Here is a 22,812-nt window from a genome sequence, read left to right on the forward strand (position 1 = left end):
TTTTCACCATGTCGAGTTTGCACGTCTACCAGCTAAAGTAGGCTAGTCAAGCTCTCAGCCTGTGGTGAATGCTGTGAGACAGACTCACAGCCCACTTGTCTTTAATTGATGAGTCTTCAGTCAAACCAGCGCTCTACAAGGTTTATCTATTTTTCAGTGTACTCCCTGTCTTCTTTACATGCAGGATTATGACCTAACATGGGTGAAAAGCGGTTAAAAAGTGGCACTAACCCCTGTCAGTCTGGTCTGTGTTATGCAGTGAAGCAGTATGTCCCAGCACTTTATTCTGGTACATGGGTATATCACATGGGTAGATAAGGTGCATACAATTTTTCTGTTAAAAACAGGAATTAAAAATATGTCTACTAACCAGGTTTTATGATATACATCACGCATAGTCATGTACCTAAAAAGACTAAAGATATGAGTTTTTGCTCATACTGGCTAGCCCCAATGTGTACGTGTAATTTACTTTCCACTACATTGTAGTTGCTGACGAGTTATGAAGCAATGAAATGAGAAAGGCTTTCCAAATTTGCAAGCTGGAACAATTCCTTACTGCTCTATAGCAGCAACAAAACTCCTCAGCCCATGTCAGAAACAAAGGAAATGGCCACTGTGTGAATATCATGAATAAATTCTCCAGGCATGCATGCACATAGTGGAAATGTTTCATCCAGAGTGAAAGATTTGGTTATTTCTGTTAGTAATCAGTTTAGTTAGCAGTGTCCGATTAGGCATTCGGGGCCCACCAGTGCAATCCCCTTGCAGATTGACTGAGGACAGACATCCCTCCCCCTTACCCTCCATCTCCACACTGATTGGCTCCGAGTCAGGTGACCCTTGTTCCCCCACGGAGGGAGGGCCATCAGGACCTGTACCTCTTTCAGGGTCACCTGCCTCCTTTGGGAATGCCGCCCCATGAAAGGTTGTGCTGGCGCTTGTGGGTGTGGTCTTCCCTGTGGTTGTAACGAAGGGGAGGAAGGAGGTGGAGGAGGTGGAGGAGGAGGAGGAGGAGGAGGAGGAGGAAGGGGAGGGCAACAGAGTGAGTGATTAGTGAAATGTGAATCAGCTGGGACAATCAACTTCAGAGAAATGATGAGGGTGAGTTCCTGAGTGGGAAGAAAACTGTCACCCTGTTAACATACAGACCCAGTGATGAGAGTGAGAAACATGATGAGCACACAGAGCAGAATTTAATTCATCCATCCCTTCACTTCCTCTCTGATACACGCTGCTCTACAACAAGCTTAAAACCCATGTTCAGCCTCTCCAGGAGGCTCCTATCCCAACATTTATGATGACATATCCCAGTTTCCCCACAGTATTTCTTGCTGTGCTACTACTATCACACCCAAAAACAGCTTGTCCTTTGAAAAAAAAAAAAATATTGCATTGCACATTTTTGGACTCTGCTATCTGGCAGTTTTTCAAACAAGACTCATCTTCAGCTGGCTAGACACGAGACAGTTTTAAGCCTGATTTTCAGCTCTGTTTTCCTCCCTGACCTGCAATCATAAATACCAAACAAGTTTGATTTTAACTACTCTAGTTTGTGCTGCTCCTGACAAAATACCTGCTACAGCCAGTGAGAGCGAGCAGACATAAAGTGGATTTTGCATACATTTACAGCTCACAAACATGGAAATAAACATGAAAATAAATCTCCTCCTCAACCAGGATTTCAGTCAGAGTTTTCTGTGTTTGTTTTTTTTACTGAAATCTTGTTTGGTTTTGCAAGTTTCTGTGAGACCTTGTGTCTGTGGAATCGCCACTGTGCAACAATTACAACAAATGGTAGATGAGTAGCAGAGGTCTAGCCCACATTATGCAGAAAAAGAGGTTTTCTGTGCATTTTGGCCTTTTATACACAAATAACATGACGGGAATGTTTCAAGACCAGCCAGTTGCCCTGAACCATGATGAAGCACACCTGTCTTGGCCTGAATTCACATTGCTTTAAGCTTGACCAGGCTTGGGTATGGATATGCCATCACGCTGTAATACGACACATGTAGTTCACAAAAGGCACCGTCTTACAGAGTTAACATGATGGAGGGATACACAGACCATATGATGGTAACTTTATCTAATTTGAGGCTTCTTTTGAGTCAGTGTAAGTTCAACCCTCGACAGGCTACATACCCCTTTATTTATTTACTTAGCCACCAGCTAAGCTACTGCTGAGCTTCTAATATTTACGTCCAGTGAAGAGTCCCGGGAAATCTCAGACAGGACAATTTGTCAGACAGTGGCCTCTAGTGGCGGGAGGTTTATTACAGTTTAAAAGAGCATTACAGACTGGGATTTAAAGCCTGTTTTTATTTTAAAAATTAAAGGTAATTAGTTTAACTGACTCATAAATTGCATGCTGGCTAATTTGATAAACAAATTTGAACGTTTTACCGTCCCAGAGATCCATCTGACCAGTGGGAAACAGTTAGTTAGTTCATGGTCGGTCATTGCGTCCCCATGTACACCGCAGAACAAGCAATACACGATTGCTCCCAGAGATGACGACACTCCAAGTTATTCTTGTGACTTAAAATTTGCGTCTGAATCTGAAAATTGCACAGTGCATGCCGAGCAAGGGTGTCTAAACTTTTTTGCTGAGGGTCACAAAACAGTAGATGAAAATATACGGCTGTTGTGGCCACTTTGATGTAGTCCCCCTTTAGTCAATCAAAGCTAAAGCCAATCCATTGAAGGTTAAGATATACAAATATAAAGCCTACATCACAGCTTACCATCGGTGGCTAACAAGGCAAATAGCCAATTATTATTAAGAATTCAGGGTTGCACCAGCACCAGCACCAGCGTAAGTTCTGCCTTAAGTTATGGCATAAAGTCGACACTAAACCCTACACTGAAACTAGTTAAGTTCTAACTTAAGTTGTGTGATTGTTCAGTTGCACCACAGAGATGTGAGGTTAGTCTTAACTAGTAGAGATTTACATATAAACTAGGGCTGTCAAAATTGACGCGTTAATGCGGATTAATCCATCATCATGATTAATCTGATGAAAACTTTTAATGTAATTAACCCATCTACAGAGCAAATGACTCAAAATCCCTGAAACGTCTCTGACAACGCATTTCAGGCAGTTTGTCCAAGTAGGGTTACCGCTGAGCTTGCCGCCGCGCTTGCCGCCGCGCATGCGCAAATGGGCCGTTGATCTGGTAGTGACCAACCACCAACCAAGACATGGGGATTATGCTAGCACTTTGGCTAATGCGTCGCCAAAGCTTATACAGCTCTGTTGTTGTGTTTTTATGCACTTTTTGCTGTGCTTTTCACATGTTGTCAAATTTCAAAGGGAGACTATGAATAAAAGTGAATATTTTTCGTGAAATTGATCTGTATTGTTTCAAAATTTGACATTACCAGCTGCTTACTGGGTGTCAAACATGTCTGGCCCGGCTACATTTCTTGATTTAAATCTTTGGCCCTGCTGAATTTGTAATTGAATAGCCCTGGCATATATATTCCCTTCTTTCTTGAGTCTGTTTGCTTATGCAAAATGAAACACAAAAATGAATGATATTTAATCATGATTAATCGAAATTAATCCACAGCAATTAATATGATTAAAATTCTTAATCGTTTGACAGCACTATTATAAACTAACCAAAATACTGTCGCAGATATGATGTTTTCTCTTACTTTAACCAATCACTGAACAGCATTTTTAACCCCATGAGCTGGTTGGCTACCACCGGCTCAGCCCTGGTTCAGGATGAGAACAGTGTTTATTCTTCTGCACTGGCTCAAACTGTTGCTCAACACTGCCCACATGATAACTGGTGGTGTAGCAGTGATGTGCTCTTGTCAGTTAACAAACTCAAGACTTAATATCAACCTGACCACTGCTGCATAGGGATAGTGGATCTTACACAGGCATGCTCCTATCTTTCCCAAACAGAATAATTATATGAAATATGTATTTATTTATTCATTTTAATGTGAAATAATCAAACTACACAAAATAATGTGTGTAACTCCAACAGGTAATATTGCAATGTTTGGTTGGTCTCCATGCTTGTGTGCATGCTAAAGTCCACCTCTTCCATCTGTGCCAGGGCTGAGGAAGTGTACCATGCCTGACTGCAGTATGGAGCATCAACAATGGTCAAACAAACCGGACTTTGGGGCTGAAGTCTGCTTAAGCATGCCACCTAGTGCGAGAGTGCCCTTAAGAGTTGTCATACAAACTCAGATACACACATTTAAGATGAAAAAGGCTTTGTGTGGGCTGATGCAAAGATTAGTTTGACACTTACCCTATAAAAAAGGACTGACTTTTCTAAGTTTGTGTTGAAAAGCCAAATTTGACTGAACTGAGAAAAAACTGAGTCAGATTCTGCTGTAGGTTTGGATGAATGGCCTTTAGTTTTCACACTTGACTCTTAAATCTCTCAGTAATCATTTAATCCTGTTTCTGCAGCTTATTTAACAGAAAAAAACATTCCTTTAAAAACTTTTTTTCCATGGTCTTGAAGTCAAACCTCTGTAAAGACTCCTCTGTGTCCACTCTGTTAAGCGTTTTCACAGATAAGTTGAAATAGATACTTGCGGCTGGCTTTTTCATCACAGCCCTTTTTCCACTACCTCACCCCGGCTGATCTCTTTAACAGGAAACTCCGTCACCTTGAGGCGGCGCAGCAAACATTACGACGGCCACATTTGGAATCACTTCAAACATATGCCCAGAAACACGCTGGGCATTAGCCGCCACAGGCCTCATATTATCAAACATATTTATCTTGGTGACACACTCCTCATCTTGATTGCATTATTAGCTCTCTGTTGTCCTTGAGGTGCGGTGAGCAGCATGTTGCTGTTGGCTTTGGCTCTTGTGCTAATAAGGCAGCCATAATGTTAGCATTCTGCAGATCTCACACCCAGACATTTGGAGAAAAAGGGGGCTTGTTCTCTCTCTCACTGCCAGCCAGTTGACTGTGTTCACTCTGAATGAGGTGCCCCGTCAGTTCGCCATCTGCGCCCGGCAAATTAAAACCGTACACCAGGGGGTGTTTGGCCCTGGCAGCTCGGACAACAGCTCCAGGACTTCATCAGTGCTTCAATTTATCACAATTGTGTTACTCCGAGTGCATGTAGGATCATATTGTTCCCTTTAACTGTTGATAAAGTACAGAAAAAACATTTGTCTCGCAGCCTTTCCTCTTCTGGCAGCGATTGTTTGGGAAGCGGAAGAGAGGAAGCGTCCCTGCCTTTGGAGCTCCCGTGTGCAACAGCTTTGTTCGGCATATGGGCTGTTTTATTGTCTAGGAAAGCTGATAATTGATCTTCAGTGCAGAGACTTAAAAGGCTTTTTATGTGGAAAAAAAGACACGCCGAAAAACAACAGAGACAGAATCTGACTGCATGTTGGGAATTTCAAACAGTGCAGTGAAGCATCAGGGTGTAGAGAGCCCCCGCAGGATTAAACAGGAGTGCTGCTCATCAAGACAGAGTGTTAATTTGTCCAGCAGGGAGGTTTTACAAACTACTGAGGCTCTGCGGTGCTTTGGAGGTCCGGGTTGAAGCCTGCAGCAGACAAAGTGGCCTCTGTTGTGGGGAAGAAACCGAGGCATACAGGATGGATAGTTCTGCTAAGCTGTAATGGCCGACTTCATCCAGCGTGATGGACTTAGCGCTGGTACTAATCACCATGTTGTATCAACCGGTGCCATTAGCTCCCCAGTGTCCCAATTTATCCAGTGACAAAGGGTTCAGAGAGGACTTAAAACTTCCCAAGGAGGGGGCTTTAGTTGTGCAGATATAATTTGGAGAACAGTTATCTGATTGGAAATGACAGTTGCCGTGTTCGAAAATGTATCTGAACACCACCAACTCAATTTTATCTGAGAGCTAGCCAGCGAGGCAGCATTTCTATTTCTATTCTGGCCATGCCAAGGGCCGAGCAGTGTGGCCAGCGGGGGAGTAATGGGACGTGACAGGGATGATGATCCGTCTTGATACAGGGCATTAGGCAGCATAGCCAGAGGAGCTCCTGGTCCATCAAAGGACTGATGCTTCAGACAATGGCTTCAATGTTTTAACTGTCAGGCCGGCTGAGAGGGAGAGGTGGCAGTGGCCGTTCAGCTGCCCAAATGAAATATTTGTAACCTCCAAAGTTGGGAAGTGCAGAAACATTTACCCTGGAGGCACATAGCTGAATAAATCTCATCTCTTTTTATCTGGCAACAGAGAGGACAGGTAGAGAATCACTAAGTTCATGGATATTCAAAACACTCTAATGATTTTAACATTATTGACCATGCAAAGGGTCTCAGTGGTTGGGAAGTAAGTAACTTGGGGATCATATAGACTGTGCACAAACCTCTGTTTATCTTTCATGTAAATGGGGAAAATAAAAGCAAATCGTAACTGGTAAATACACTTTCAGGCTAAGATTGTAGAGGTGAACATCCTGGTCAAAGAGTTTACATGTACTGCTATTTTTATCATAATTTTTGGTGTGCCAACTTAATATTTAATATCAGTACTGTGCAGAACTTTTAGGCTTGTTTGAGCCAAAAATAGGACTGAAATAAGGCGTAGATATGTGCTCTCCACGTGAGGGGAACCATCGGGTGGGAAGGATTGACACAACCCTGGTCATTCTCTAGATGTCTTTGTATTTTACCATGGGAAATAAAAAAAGTCCACACTTTTAGAGAAAAGTAAAGACTGGGGGCCTGGGGTACCCTTTTGGCAATTGTAGGGTTGCCACAAGCCCCTGGCCGAGCCCAAAAACAGCTGATGGACTCTGGGTGTGTTACCAGGGGTGAAAAGGCCCTGCAAAAAGGGGTGCTGTCAAGCTTGACTTTGGTTGCCAAGTGACATACATGTGTCTGGCTCAATTGCCCCCCCAGCCCAGGGTTTTGGCACAGCAGGCCCTGTGATGAATACTTAGCACCCTACATGCCTGAAACGTATGCACATGACCGTATAACATCTCCGTCAGGCCATAACCTCTCATCTTCAAAAAAATAAAAAACCCAAAAACTTTTATAGAAGAGAGAAAAAAAAAAATGTTTTCCAACAAATCTAACCTTGTTATAGTGAGCATAGTACAGCATAGTTCGTCCTCGTCGTTTTAAGAGATCCAGAGAATTTAGCTGAGCTTAGTAGAGCTGGCTGTTTGGCACCCAAAACGGCTCTTCATTTGGTACCAGTTTGGCTTTTTAAATGTGGAAGAAAGGAAACTGTAACTCAAACACTAACTAGCTACAGTGGCTCAAATTAAAGTCCCAACATAACAGGCCTATATAGACTTAAGATCTAAGTCTAATCAACCCTATATTACAACCGTGTATTAGGGCCACTCTAGGAAAGAGAAATGCTAATTTCAAGAAAAAGTCCTAAAAATTTTCAAGTTTTAAAAGTTAATTTATGAGAAGAAAAATACATTTTAATGACTTTATAAGCAGAAAATGTGGCTAAACCCTGGATAAGAATTTTTGAGATTATAAAGCTTCTTGATTAGATTTTTTTACTTTACACTGTAAAATCATGATTTTAAAAAACTATCAAATTTTACATTACAACTTTACATCTCTGATTGTCAAAATTTAAGATGTTATAAACTCCGAGATCTGTCAGGTTAATTCCTGAACTTTTGAAACTCTGAAATCTTGTAAATAGAAGACTTTATAATCTCAAAAAATTTGATTTTTTTTTTCCTACCCAAATTTTGACCTTTTTGACCAGAGATCAACAGATTCTCCTCATATTCTTATCTTTTAGGTTGGTCGTCATATACCATTGTACATTATGTTTCCAGTCATTGCTAGGTATTTTGTGATATTTTTCACTTCCATGCCAGGTAAATTGGTTTAACTGTGAAAGAAAAAAAAATAAACGCTTAGGATCGAACTCAGTGTATGTAGACATTTTCTAATGATTACTGCAGAGTAGAGATCCATTTAGAGCTGTAAAGTACTAACTTTCCACCATTCCCATTCATTCCCAATGGCTGTCCCCCGCTTCCTGCCCCCCATCAGGCATTCCGGATCACATAATTGCTAACAACCTAACCAACCGAACCAACTAAGCTACTTCATACAGAAAAAGACTTGCTACAACCAATCTACTGAAAAGCATTAAAAATTCTAACACCGCTATCTGTGACACTGTTACTCCCCAACACTGCAAAAGAGCCACTCCAGCAGATGTCAAGTAATTTATTTCTAACCACAGTGGGTCTTTCTGTCCCAACAGAAACCAACCAACAACAGGCCAAGAATGCTTATAGCAGGGCTTTCCACAGACATATGAAGTAGTAACTTTGTGCGCCAGCTAGGCAGGTCTGAAAGCTGATTTCATCACAATTAAGAGATTAGTTTCATGTTGGAGTGAAACAGACACACTTTGAATCTCAAATCACTGTATTTTAAGTTGATATAGTTGGCTAGATCTTCAGGGAAAAGGAGTCACAACTTGTTAGTCAAACTATTCTATGAAGAGAAAAAGTAGACAGAAAAATTAAGTGAGTACTTGGCTGTTTTGCTGAAAGTTCGAACTCACAGAAAGCCGTGTTGTAGTTCCTACAAAGTGCGTCAGTTTACTTGCTTCTGGCACTCTGGGTCAAAATAATTCTATACATGGGATTTTACTTTAGCACTCCTTATGATCATCTGGCCACTTGTATACTTCATTGCAAGGGTGAAAAGGCATCTCAAGCTCTCAACAGATGATTTGTTTGTTTATATTGCCAAGCAAACTGGTGACAGGACTTCCTTAAACCTTAAACCCCTTCTTCTAAATAGCACTGACTCATTGTTGCTAATGGACATGAACCAGCTGTCACAGGAAGTGAACCCAACCTAACATGAACTCTTCTTGCAGCGTGCCCTCATGGTTGAGTCTGCAGCCCTCAGTGGTGACCAGATAAATAGGCAGAGGTTGTTAAAATCAAGATAAAAACATATCCACTGACCATACGCCGAATCTAGCGCCGTGTTCTGCCTGCGGGTTGTCGCCAGCACATCTGAAGAAAAGCAAAGAAATTCAAACTGACATTAGTGTCTGGTGAAATGTTTGTTTAGAGTCCTTGTTTTCAGGCTGAATTCATTCATTAAGGCTGACATGCATTGTTGAATTTGCCCATTTCTAAACATATCCCAGACACATGCAGAAAGAGCTTTAAAAGCTCACTTTGTCTGCCATGAAAGCACTTCTTTGAGTAAAGCTTAATTAACATAGAAAGATTGAGAACAGTATTTCAGCAGGGATTGTGGATGGGGGACAAATGACTCTTCAAGCTCCTTTAGCATGAGTTGAGTGGCTGAAATAAATACATCAGAACGCTCCAGTTTAAATTGTTAGATGTGCCAGCCTGCAGTCGCTCTGCCATCAAGATCTGATAACAGTCGATAGATGCTTTTTCTTCACTTATTGCTTATGCAAATCAGTGAGAATAAATAATATTTCCATCTCACCGTGGCAGGTATCAGGATGCTGATGGTAGCCGTTCTCCACGTCCTGCTCAAACCCACCTCTGGAGAGAAAAACAAACACAAAGACAAAGAGACACATCAGGACATTTGCATCAAACCATTTCCAAAAGTGTTGGTTTCTAACAAAGCACCTCTTCCAGTCTGACCAAAATTGGTTCTGTAGATGAGGGCCGCTCAGAGACGGGGAAGGTAAGTGCATTGCAGCAAAATTTAATTTGTTTAGTGTCTGGCTGGGGTCAGAGTGTCTGTGTCCTGCATTTTGTTGTTAGGACACAGTGATACCAGACCTGAAAGAAGGAGAAAACATCCTTGGATCTTCTCTCAAGGTTGTATATCATCAGATTAGTGGTGCTCAGCAGATTCCTGAAGTTTGTGGTGAGAAGTTGTAATTTACTTTGTGTGTCCTCAAACTCCCTTGACCGTCCTCCAGTTCTTCCCTCCTTTCTCACACTTTATTTTAGGCTACTGTTGGTGAAATCGACACCTTGAGTTAATGTGTTCTGCATGGATGTCTCGCAGTATGATTCAGAGGAAATCAACGTCCTCAATTCAAACTCTGTTATTTACCACAAACACATCTCCTAGAAATACTTCCTGCCATTTAATCGCCTGCATACCTAATGTGAAATGGAAATTTAACTCATGAGATGTCTATATTTTGCACAGATGAAAAAAAGACTTCCAGACAGGAAGTGAAGACACGGGTGTGGGTGTTGAAATGAAAATGATTTATGCTTTTATTACAACCAAGCTTGATTACTGCAATGAACTTTATTCTGGCCTGAAAACCAATGAGAGCCCTCTGCTTGTTTAAGAGAACATTAGTCAAGTCAATCCTCCAAGTCTGAGGCCATAGTCCTCTGCTGGAAAACAGTGGGTTGCTCCCTCTGGGTATGGACAGTGTCTTTGCCACAAGTGAAGGAGTTCAAGTATTTCGGGGTCTTGCTCGAGAATGTGGGTAGAAGGGATGGCGAGATCAACAGGCGGTTCTGTACAGTATCTGCTGTATTGCAGATGAAACTCTCAATTTACTGGTCGATTTTTGTCCCAACCCTCACCTGTGGTCATGAACTCTAGGTAATGACAGAAGGAATAAGACTGCGGGTTCAAGCGATCAAAATGAGATACCTCAGAAAGGTGGCTGGGTAATGACCTTGGACATCCAGAAGGATCTTGAAGTAGAGCTGCTGCTTCTTCCTGTCAAAAGTTAAGGTGAGGTGATTCAGGTCTCCTGGTCGCGTACCCCTGTGGAGGTTTTCCAGGCATGTCCTACTGGACGAAGACCCTGGGGTAGACTCAGAACTCGCTGGGATTATATATCTCATCTGGCCTGGGAATGCCCCGGAATCCCCCAGGAGGAGCTGGAAAATGTTGCTTAACCTGACACACTAGATGGATGTGTTTCACACATCCATCTGGAAAACCTTCCATAGACAGCGTTTGGGAAAGGGCAGAGCCTTTGAAAAAAAACCTTGGAAGGTGATAGGATAAACATTCTGTCTGTCACATATTTACGGGACAATCAGAGCAACAAAACACGTGACGTCGTAGCCCAAAACCAAGGCGTGGAGCTACTGATGAGTAAACTCCATGAAGAACTGCATAACGTGAGCCATGGCAACTGTAGACATGTCTGTACATGACTTTTGTCATTTTTGAAAGGAAAACAACTCACTGCTGTTCTTTGTTCTTCTTTTAACAAATGTCAAGTTCTTATAAAACTGGAGCTTTGGCAGCATCCGTGCTAATGTTTTCCCCCATAATTGCATCAGCTTCTTGTTGCTACTTGCTTACATCACGACTCTGCCGTGCCTGAAAGTACTACCCTTCGACGCTGATTCGTCCTGCCACTTTCTAACCGGGCCCAAACTGTTTAGACGGGAGATTTGCAAGCTTTGCCAATGAGAAATGGATGAATCCATCTGCGTTGCAAGGTTGGGGATGCATGGGCTGACTAAACAGAAGAAAAGGGATGGATGGATGAATGAATCGCTAACTCCCGTTTAAACTACACTGTAAAACCCAACTTGTAAACCCTGCTTTAGAAAATCACACCAACAGCCTCAAAAAAAAAGCAAAGTAAAAATATTTTTTGACCTCCGTAAAGTAAACTAGATATCATGTGTTGTATTTCAAAAGCTTTTTAGTGTTTTGCACTGGAGTTTAAATAAATAGATCAATTAACTGAGATGTTAGTTGTCCTGTCTCCCACATCTCTGTAAGCTCATCAAACTAAAAACTCCAAATTAAAGAAAAACAGAAATATCACTCCAATGAAGCTGAAGGAAACGTCCAATTAAGTATAATTCCCACCATTAAGAGCTCACTTATTTTCAGTCCAAATTTTCTGTATTCCCCTTTTGAACCACTCTTCCAAACTAACAAGAAACCCACTCTGACAATTATTGATTTTCTGCAGCTCTGAAGAAAAAGTGCCTACGATTGATACACTGTTCTCCCGCCAATACACGCTCTATCATTCACCTTCGAGTCAATCAGAAATCAAAGTCTCATCCAGCAGCAGCCGCTCGAACGGCTGAGTAATGAGATTGAGCTGACGCACGGTGGAGCGGAAACCTTTCTAACTGAGCTGAGCTTCGCATCGACGCCAGCTATCTTCCCACACTTTAAAATGCACCGAGTGAAAACAGACACGGGCTCATAGAGAGCACAAAAACACAAGCGTAATGATCTGGTATGCACACAGAAACACTTTGAACAGGCGTGCATACACGCCTACTCCATCACAAACCAATTAGTTCCTTATAGAACCTAAACATAAACCTACATCTCGCACACGTTCAGGCAGTCTTCCAGCAAACATCCTTAAAAAGCGCAAAAAACTTCTCACATCCCACACAGACACAAGAAAACACATGATTCTCAACGCTAATTTTAAGATTCCTTTCCACACATTGGAACACAAACATACTTTTCAGCTTCTGAGAGTAAAAAAGAGCCGTCGAAATTGGCTGAAGAAGCTGCTGAAGAGCCAAAGCAGGAAGACAACAGCACTCAGCTCGGAGAATTAATCTTCTCAGTATCTTCAGAGAGCAGCATCTCAGCTTTTTAGATGAGTTTGTGAAACAAATACATAGCAGGTCAACATATGACTCCTGCTCTTCAACTTAAAACCAGAGCTCTTATATGCTGAAAGGTCCTTTGGGTTTGGTAGGAAGGAGGATCTGGTTATCAACTCAGAGCATGTTAGGCATGTTCACCAACGCTCTGAAGAACAATTAAATGACTAGAATGTGTTCTTGGAAGATGTATGTTTGCAGCTAAAGAGCAGTCTGTGGTTGGTGTAGCTTCCTACTCAACATACGGTGGACAGCATCTTTGGTGAGTTTGAGTAGAATCTTTTATGTTGAACATACTGCATCATCACAACTGTGTTTTTTTATTTTCAGTTGAAATTTAAGTGGATGTAAGCTTTGCAATGTCTAGCAGTTCGTTCAGATTTAGCAACAGGAGAGTAGCAGTGGGGCTGCACGGCGGTGCAGGGGTTAGCGCTGTTGCCTCACAGCAAGAAGGTCCCTGGTTCATTTCCTGGTCAGGGCCTTTCTGTGGTCTCCCCGTGCAGGCGTGGGTTCTCTCCGGGTACTCCGGCTTCCTTCCACCACCAAAAAACATGCTCATTAGGTTAACTGGTGACTCTAAATTGGCTGTAAGTTCAAGTTGAGAGTGTCTGGTTGTCTAGATGCCTCTCGCCCAGTGACAGCTGGTATAGGCTCCAGCCACCCTGTGACCACCAACGGGATAAGTGGTATAGAAGATGGATGGATGGAGAGTAGCAGTTTTTTTTTAAATCAAACTGGACTTTTCTTCAAGAATCTTACAAACTAGCTGGAAAAGATGTTTTTGGTCTTCTCTCTCCAACTTTGGCATGAGTGACAACTATTGGTCTCAAGTAAAAGTTAAAGTCCTGGTCTATAAATCCATTTTAAGACCCTGTAAAGTGAAAATGAACCTGTATTTAGGTTTGTTATATGACAGGTCACTGGGTTGTGAACCCCTAAATCAAATTTCAATCAAATGAAACATCTCTAAGTTTCTAATATGAAGCTTCAAAATCATGAAAAATGAGGCTGTAAAATCTGCTCCAGGATGGTGTGGGCGTGTTTGTGGAATGAGCTGAAGCCACGCAAACTCATGAGAAATACAATCCTTTCAGATTTAAAATACGTTACAATCTGAATTTTGACCTTATGATCAGTGTGCAGCTGCCTGGCTCTATGCCAGAGAAGAGAAAAATTTCCGTTTTCTAGCTCAAATCTCACTGTTATGATACTTGAAATGACCTGTAGGCCACTGTGGCTGATAGATTTGGCAAATTTACCTCACAATGAACCAGTGGTGTGCGGGGGTGGGGGGGCAGTCGTCCCCCCTCATGGCCCAATTGTTGAAAGACGCGCGCTAAAGTGCCCTCTTGGGAGGCAAAACACATGCTTAAGTGCCCTCTTGGATGCCAAAATACATGCTAATACACGTGTTGGTTTACCACCTGGCTCCAGTAATTGTTATCAACCCTAAAGACTACTATGACATTTTCACCCTGGACTAAGAGCCACACATGCCAACTGTCATATGCATTGCTGCTCTGGTTGGCAAAATTAATGAGACAAAATATTCAACCAGTCAGCTTCAGATATTTTTTTTGTTAGTACTTTGACTGAGAGCCCTCTGATGCTGAAACTTGCACAATCTGCATTCTTGTCTATAAACATGTCATATTACCAGATCTCAGGACTAGATAAACAGAGGTTTAGAACTGAATGGGGGAGGACTGCTTTAATAGAGTTGCTGCACCCATTATGTGGAATGATTCTTAAATGACAGCTAGGTTGCCCTTTGGTATTTTATGGCATTTTAAAGAGCTTCTGTCTGAACTATGTAAGGGAAGTGACTGCAAAATGTGATTTATCATCCAGGGTAAGAGTCTGCAGATATGAAATGTGTTAATGATATATTTTAACTATGTTAAATAGTTTTTATTATTCAGTGTCAGTGGGTTAAAATAAAGGAGAAAAAAGGCATATGAAATTAACATGATTAAGATGTAAAAACAGAGCTGTTTCAGAAGTGTATACCTGATAGCTTGATAATGGGATGTTAGCTTGTAGAAGAAAGCAAATTGCCTCCTGTCATTATCACCTAGAGGCTAAAATCAGCCACCTGAGAGCCATTTCTATCCTTCTGTATTAATGAGGAAAAAAAACTGGATCAGAAATGCCAAGGGATGTACCAAAAAATAATGGTAAAAATATCTCCAGAAAGTTAAGCTGAGGTGGAAAAAAAAAGTTGCCGTATTGAGAAAGACAAGAGTTGACAGCTTGACAATGCAGCACACTCCTCTGCAGCTTCTTCTGTTCTAGGGGCATTTTCATCATGCTGCCACTCAGCTCCAGAAAAAAATTTAAAGATTTAGGCTGCCAGTACAACAAAATCCCACACTGTATCGACAGGAGGCTCTCCGTCACCATAGAGACTGATAAATAACCACAGCTCATGGTTAGTGGAACAATATCATGAAAAAGACAAAAACTGTCTGCAGTGAATCACAAGAAATAATTTACTTTCTTTATCTTTATTTTGTGTGATGGGCTGGATACTACCTGTCTCAGATTTTAACAAGCCAGGATAGCTCCATATTTGCAAAGTATCATTGTCATTCATTTATTATAAGCATGTTTGGGCCCAAAACTGAAGCTGAAATAAGACTGTAATAGAAGTAAGCCTGCCTGGAAACACCACTACACACAAAGGAGGATTGACACAACCCAGGTCACGCTCTGGATGTCCTTGCATGTTACCAGAGGCATGCGAAAATAATCTGTCGAATCAAGGATAAAGTCCACACCTTTAGGGTGGAGTCAGGGGTGGATGTGGAGAGTAAGTATGAACTAGGGTACTGTCTGGGAAGGTAGTAGGAGTCTGAAACCACTGACATCAACAGGGGTGAAAAAGCCTGGACATAAGATATGGTATTGGGCTGCCAAGTGACACGTACATGTGTCAGGATATGTCAACAGCCCCACCATGATGAATCCCTAGTGCCCTCTGTGCCTAAAAATCTTTGCACATGACTGTACATTTAAGAGCTTTAAAGTGTTAAGACTCATTTTTGTCAAATCTTTTCAATGCATGTCCAAACATCTCCACAGATGTATTTAAAGGGCACATGTTTTACTTTTCAAGACAGGTTTATATTGGTCTCAGAGGTCTCCAAAACATGCCTGTGAAGTTTTTTTGTTGAAAAAACACTTCAGTATTGGATTTTTTCATGTCTAAAAACCCCTCCGTTGAAGCCCTGCTCAGAACGAGCTGTTTCTGTGTCTGTGGCTTTAAATGTGACTGAGCTGTCTGACTTTGCCCCTGACCACGCCCCTCTCAGGAAATGAATAAGGCTTAATGGATGTGGCTCTCCTGACAGCTGAGAGGAGGATGCATCATGCATCCCTAGTTTTTGCACGTTGACAGCCCACTGCTGTAAAGAAGCAAGAGTATGTTCACATGTTCTGTGTCCACAGTAAAACATTTTTCTCTGAGCTTGCTCTGAGGTTTGAGTAAACATGGTATCAGAAAACAAATTAGCTTCTGCAAAATGAAAAAGGCTTTCGTGTGGCTTCATAGTGAGCAAAGGCGACGTTTTAAACACCAGGAAGCCACAGGCGTCTGCATTGGCTGCAATGTTTGCTGAGATTAGAGCGCAAAATTACAGTCAAAAGATATTTTCATCGCTGTTGTGGTTAATTCCTTTTCTTATTGTTTGTTCTTGCAAATGACTGAGCTTGACTGTGTATGGAGTCATGCTCACTGTTTATAGAGTTTATATTTTCAAACATTAGACCAAATTGTGGATAATCTGAATGTCGTGCTCATGTTGAGGTCCAGTCACATAGAAAAAATCTCATCCTGTGTGTTTTTAACAGTCAAACATGTCACGTGCCATGAAAATGTACCTCAGAAAATGTAAATAAATGTCCATTTCTGCAGCTTAACCTCCCCTGCAGTGGTGTTTCAGGCAATAGAGATACTTTAAGATTTTCATGCTTTATTCTGATGGTTTGTTTGCTTTTGTAGGTCATATAAAGGCAGTAATGTATTTTTAATAATATCCGGCTTAAATGTCCCACATGAGCTTTAAGAAGTGAGTTTTCGGGTTTGTGATTAGCTTGTCGTTAAGATTTGGGCTAGGTTCACAGCTTGAGGCCGAGGTTATTCAAAGGTCATCACAAACAGAGTCAGTCGTGCTGCGTCAGAGAGAGAGGAAGTGCTGCTGTGGTTTCACGCTGGCAGAGACCTCGCTGAGGTTTGATTTATGAGCTGATGTGTAGCGTGCAGGACGAAGCCGCACTGGAATCCAAATGGGCCAAAACGTCAGAGAGAGATCGGCCAAACATCCCGACCAGACTCGTCTATCAGCCTCCAGCCAGGAAGAAGGGAGCAAAGACAAAGGAACAAAGGAGAGGAGGGAAAATGAAGACATGGAGGAGGGGGAAATATGGAAACTTGGAGAGAGGAGGAACCTAAAGACTACGAAGATGTAAAGAGAGATGGATTAAAGGGGGAACAAGGGTTGAGCTGAGGAGAAAAGTGGGAGGAAACAGAGAGTGGATTTTATCAGTGTGATTCTAAAAAGAAGAACATCTGTTTTTCATTTAGTCTTTTATATTCCTGAAAAGAAACTTTGTGCTAAAACAGCCTGTGTGGGCCTAAAAGTCTGATCTGAAACCAGCATGAAGTGATGTCTTTATATATAGGATTTATGTTTAATTGAAAGGAGTGAAGGGAGAATGATAGAGAAAGATGTTCTGATGAGAAAAGAGTCTGTCCAGAGTTTGAGATGAAGCAGCTCTAAAGTCATCCTCCTCGGGGATTTCCCCCTCTCTGTCTGACTCTTTCTCATCGTACCCTCTATTGCAGTGCTCTGTCATGGATCGTCCATCTCTTTCTTTTTTCCCTCTATTTCTCTTTCATACAAAAGTGGCATCAATTTTCATTTGCAGCTGATCCAGCAGCTTAAAAAGGTAGAGCTGGGTCATTCATCGAGTTTCAATTCCAGTCACAATTTTACCCCTAATCTCTGTGATGAAAAACAAGACTGAACAAGCACAGCACTGCCACCTCCCTGCAAAAAAGCTCTCTGTTACAGTTAAGTGAGGAGCAGAGAGCCAAAGAATAACCTCTGGTTAGCTTGAAAAGTGAAAATGCTAATGCAGAAAGAAAGACAGCCACTGATTAACAATTAAGGTCAATCAACCTTGGGCTGACAATGAACTCTATAAAAACTTTCTGGATTTGTTATGCAGTCGTAGCTTGCGGCAACTCAAAGCAACACAAAATTTTTATTGAATAGTTTGAACTTGAACAGTTGGAAAAGGGAGTTTGACAAGAGGTGCAATGTTATAAAAGGATGATCATCCATTTTCTATACTGCTCATCCAATTTTGGGGAGCCTATCCCAGCTGTCATTGGGCGAGAGGCGGGGTACACCCTGGACTGTCAATCACAGGGCTGACATGCAGAGTCAAACAACCAGGCATGCTCACGCTCACACCTGCAACAAGTTTAGAGTCACCATTAACCTAACAAGCATGTCTTTGGTGGTGGGAGGAAGCCAGAGTACCCGAAGAGAGTTAAGTCAGTCATTTCACATTTGCAATTTTTCAAGCATTTATTATGGTAGCATAGCATAGTTTGGCGTCAGGCTCCGACTTCATCACCCCTCGCCAATTTATCTTACATGCAGAATTGAGGTGTGATGAGATAACATTAAAGATTTTTAAGGTTTGTCACATTTCTTCCATCTCCAAAAAGTGAAAAAAAATATCATCTTGTGACAAAATGTCGTCAAAATATTCACATATGTACAAAAAAGGTCTTTGCACTTCTTTGTGTTAGCTTTATTTGCGTCATTATTCGAAGCCAATCCTGTCTCCAGACACAGAGGGACACATCACAGGCTCTCTGTCTCTCTTTCTCTCCATAAGCTATTCAGGCCGTCTCCTCTTAGTGTAAGTATCTTAGTGCAATGACATGCATAGTTTGACTAAGTTTGATGCAACGGCGGAACTGCAGGAATGGATGAAAATATGAATAAAAGATGATACTGGTGTGGTTTTAATCTTTGAAGACCAAGGAAAGTCATCCAAGTTTCAGGCTCCCTAGGAAAGCCTTGATAAGAGCTACAAAGGCATGGATAGCATCATTAGAATGGCAAAATGGCCTCCGAAAAACTATCTGAGCTAACTGGTTCTTTTAACCTGTCTGTTCTTGTCGAATGCGAGAATTTTGGTCATAAAGGGTTAATAATAATCTGCCCATTGTTTTTAGGTCTGTCTAGGCTGAGAGATGCTCGCAGCAGTACAAACAGGTTCGCCTTCCATTCTTAAGTCAGACGAGATGCAGCAAAAAAAGGCTGAAACAGCCTTGTTGTCTCCTTCCTGGTGTTTGTGGGCACTTTAGTTCATGTATCATTTCCTGTGCATTCAGCATGATTTCTGTTGCCAAAGCACGACGCCAAAGCAAAGGACAGCCAGCGATAGAGGATAGATGAAGGTCCTGGAATGAGATCAGCTGAGTGGAGCAGTTTAAAACTTTTCAGATGTCAAGGCCGACAAGATTATAAGAATTTTCTATCCTGTCAAAAGCCTTTAAGTGTGCTTCTATTTTGTTGAAGATGTCAGTCTTCCCCAAAGAGTTTTACAGACACAAGAAGAATGACTTTAACATGTTGAGGGAGAAAAACTGTAAAAAGTGGCCTTCATGGTTAGCAGCTTGATTGCACTGCATATTGATATTTCGCCCCCAATCTTTCTATGGTAAAGGTAGAATGAGTAGCCTGTTTGTGTTTCTGTTGTGTTGTATTTCTTGTATCCCTGTCTGCTGCACTGTGATGGAGCAATAAACTCCTCCCCCCGGTCATAATAAAGTCTAACTCGCACCAAACACTGAGCTTTGCAGAATTTTATACCCTCATTGTCAACATCATCTTGGCCCAATGAGTCATGATGCCAAATCACAATTAAAACAGGCCCTGGATTCATAATATGTCCTTGCTGTTAGGAAATAAACAGCAGAATGGCACAGAGGATTTATTCCAGTGATTGAATGTCTTTTTGCCAAGCACTGTTAAAGGGTTGCAAATACAAAAGAATCATTAGCATGTTTGGTTTAATTTACTGGGGGTTTTTGTTTAATTTTTTAGCTGTTGAGATAACATTTTTTATTAAAAGAAGACCACTTCTGTATTCAATCATGTCCTTATCTATGTGGAGTTAATATATTGTGAACTAATTTTGTGGATTTTCATCTGCAGGTGTTAATTCATTTTTCCGGCGCTCACTTTCATTGAATACATCAGTGTTGCATTTTCTGTAAAGGTGAGCCAGCACTCCACACTACCTAATTTGATTAACAGAATTAACAGGGTGCCACAGTAGCTTGTTATCAACGCCAGCAAACAGATAATAATCGGGACTAAAACTTCCAAACCAGATGGAAACCACCACACACAGCAGCTGGAAGTTTAAGCTTCTGAGTTATTTTTTGGTGCAGGTTGTCTGAGCCAGCCGCATGATGTGAACCCTGACTGAAAGGGTTTTTGGGAGAAAGCAGACAGATGTTGATGTCTGACAGCCAGCAGCTCCTTGGAAAGTCGAGCAGAACAAAATAAATTCTTTGCCCGGTGGTGTCTGTTTATTCATGTGCATGAACAGCAGAGAAAGGTCAATTATGGCGAGGAGTGGCGACACGTCTGTCGTGTTTTTCAGACGTAAAGGTGACCTGTCATGTAGCTCGTTAACAAAACGCTGGTTTAAAGTTTTAATCACTTCAGATCTCAGTGAAAAGTCTCCTCTGAGTACAGATTATGTTTAAAATGCTGATCTGAGAGTTAGATATGAGCTGAGAGGAACAAGCTTTAATACATTCAGGAACGCTGTCATCATACATTTAACCATTTTACTGCAAAATGCATACACAGTTTTACTTGGTGAAGAAGGCTATGCTCAAAAGATGCCATTTGGTTTAGTCAAGCAGCATGCTTTGACTTTGCAGGGAGTGCATGGCTAGAAACCCCCACAGGGATAGATACAGTTATGACAATGCATATTGAATACAATAACATTTGTTTAAAGCAATGACTCCACAGCACCAAGAATCTGAATATGAGGGTGCAACAAGCTTTACGCTATAAAGGAGGAGGCTGGGGTGGAGCGTGGTGCATCAGCATTAATGCAAGCAGGAATTAGTGAGAAGTACATCATATTTGCATGGACCACTGTGTTGAGAGAAAGAGCTGTGATTGGCTGTGGGAGCTGGGAGGCAATATTAGGATCAGCTGATCGATATACTCAATATATCTATGCAAAGTAATAAAGGGTTTGGGGTGGGTGGGGGGTCCCTTTGTTCTATTATGTTTTATTTTTCTGAAATTTTTCTTTTTCTTTCATTCTTTCCTTACCAATCATTACAATTTATTTTCCTTTGTTTTTTGTTTTCTTTTTTTTCCTACTTAAACTATTCCTTTCCATATACTGACATACATAAATATATACTGCATCCTTACAGTTTCTCCCCTCCCGTCTTTCATATATATATTTATACATTTTAGTCCCAACTTACATTGACAACCCATATCCTCACCTTTCCATTATGTCCCAGAAAACAAATACGCTCACACACACACCCACACACACACCTACACGTATATATGTATACATACACACACCCACCCACATGAATTTAGACACAGCGTTCCAACACCTTCAGACTTAAAACATCTAAATGTTGTGAGTTCCTGCTTTGCTCATCTCTGTCTTGTCTTGTTTCCATCGTCTGTATGTATTGCAAGCATGTTGGCCTTCACTTGTCATGGTCTGTCTCGCATCACTTAATAAAAGAAATGATCAGCTGATCATGCAGCTGATGATAAGAAATGTTTTTCCCGCAAAAGAAGTTGTCTCCTTTAAAGTGGTGAAGGAAACTTATGTTAACACTCTATTTACACAAACTAAAATATTTAAAATGATTTCAAAGTAATACTTTATGATGTCATTGTGCACTGTGGCGCCTGTAGCCTGGTGGTTGAGTCTGGGCGTTCAGTGTGCAGCTCCTCCCTTCTATGTCGTTCCCTTATCCCTCTGTCTTCAGTCTCTCACACTATCTGCTGTCTTATCTTTCAAATAAAGGCATAAACATGTCACCTAAAAAAATTGCACATCTGCAAATCAATGATGTTTGAGCTTATTATTTATTCACGGTTTAGTGGAAGGACAAGAAGAGCCATCCCATGTTTTGGTCCAATAATGCTCCAAACAGCAACATATTCAATTAACTAAACATAGGTTGTTGAAACATTTTTTGGAAACCTGCATTGCGATCTATCATAAGACAGACTGTTATAGTGCATCCCTAAAAAATTGGCTGTTGTGACCCTGAGCTACGTAGCGAGTTAATTTCAAGAAAATGTCTACTGGTAGTAGGCATCTCAAAGAGAACCCAAGAGTCCACCACTGTTATTGTAGTCCATGTAGAAGCAAAAAAGCCAAAAGTCTTCATTTCCAGAGGATCTGAATATCGCAATCATGAAGGAAATAGTGCTGTTTTCAAAAGTTTGCACTGCTCACTGAACGAGGGCTCAAAATTCCGTGTCCTCAAAATGCAGCTGCTATGTAACTGAACAGCCAAATACACCAAAAAGTCACTGCTTTCATCTGGAGTCATGTAAATAGGGCCTGAATGAGAAACCTTTTCCTAGATTCATATCATTTCTACACAAATACCTCAGTGTATAAAGCACAAGGTGTGGCTTGTGCGCTTGATTAAATGTTGGCCATGCTCAGAGACTTCATGGAGTCTTGTCGTCACTGTGAGACTGCCAGGCTACCAGCTGCTTCCAGTTTTTAGAGGCTTATCCGGCTGCTGGAAACAGCTGGTTGTCTGGCGAGATGAAACTCCAGGAAATCACAATGAGTGGCCAAGGAACTGGAGAGAAGGCAAGAAGCGAATATTTCTCTTAAAATAAAACACCTGGATTCACTGAAGAATGTCAGACGGGATAAAACAAAAGTTAAGAAGAATACACAAAGATAAGGAGCGCAAACAAACATGCATTTAAAAAAAAAATCACATTAGCCTCTGTGTGTGAGGGCAGGTGAAGTTATGAGACTGGGTGGTCAAGCAGAAGACGTGCAATAATTCCACATCTGCACATTCACAGCCGTCGACATCATCCATCAGAGTCAGTGGATGGTGGAGGCGGGGCTATGTGTGTGTTTGTGTGGAGCAGCATCATAAGGAAGTGTGACCGAAAACCTCCACACTCACTGTTTACAAGCGATG

At 41.5% G+C, this 22,812-nt stretch overlaps 1 protein-coding gene across 8 annotated transcripts in view; it reads right to left on the minus strand.

The window, feature by feature from the left end:
• Positions 1-22,812, minus strand: part of sema6e (sema domain, transmembrane domain (TM), and cytoplasmic domain, (semaphorin) 6E) — a 355,217-nt gene that overhangs the window by 33,969 nt on the left and 298,436 nt on the right. For 7 of the 8 annotated variants that reach the window (XM_041793576.1, XM_041793570.1, XM_041793569.1 and 4 more), the window contains 3 exons: positions 9,448-9,506; positions 8,946-8,996; positions 804-959 (listed from right to left, as the gene is read on the minus strand). In XM_041793576.1, the coding sequence (XP_041649510.1) occupies positions 804-959; positions 8,946-8,996; positions 9,448-9,506 (266 nt within the window). The remainder of the gene's footprint in view (positions 1-803; positions 960-8,945; positions 8,997-9,447; positions 9,507-22,812) is intronic. The other variant, XM_041793577.1, reaches the window with a different exon arrangement.

Source organism: Cheilinus undulatus, linkage group 8, assembly GCF_018320785.1.
Source record: "Cheilinus undulatus linkage group 8, ASM1832078v1, whole genome shotgun sequence".
Classification (NCBI taxonomy): Eukaryota; Metazoa; Chordata; class Actinopteri; order Labriformes; family Labridae; genus Cheilinus; species Cheilinus undulatus.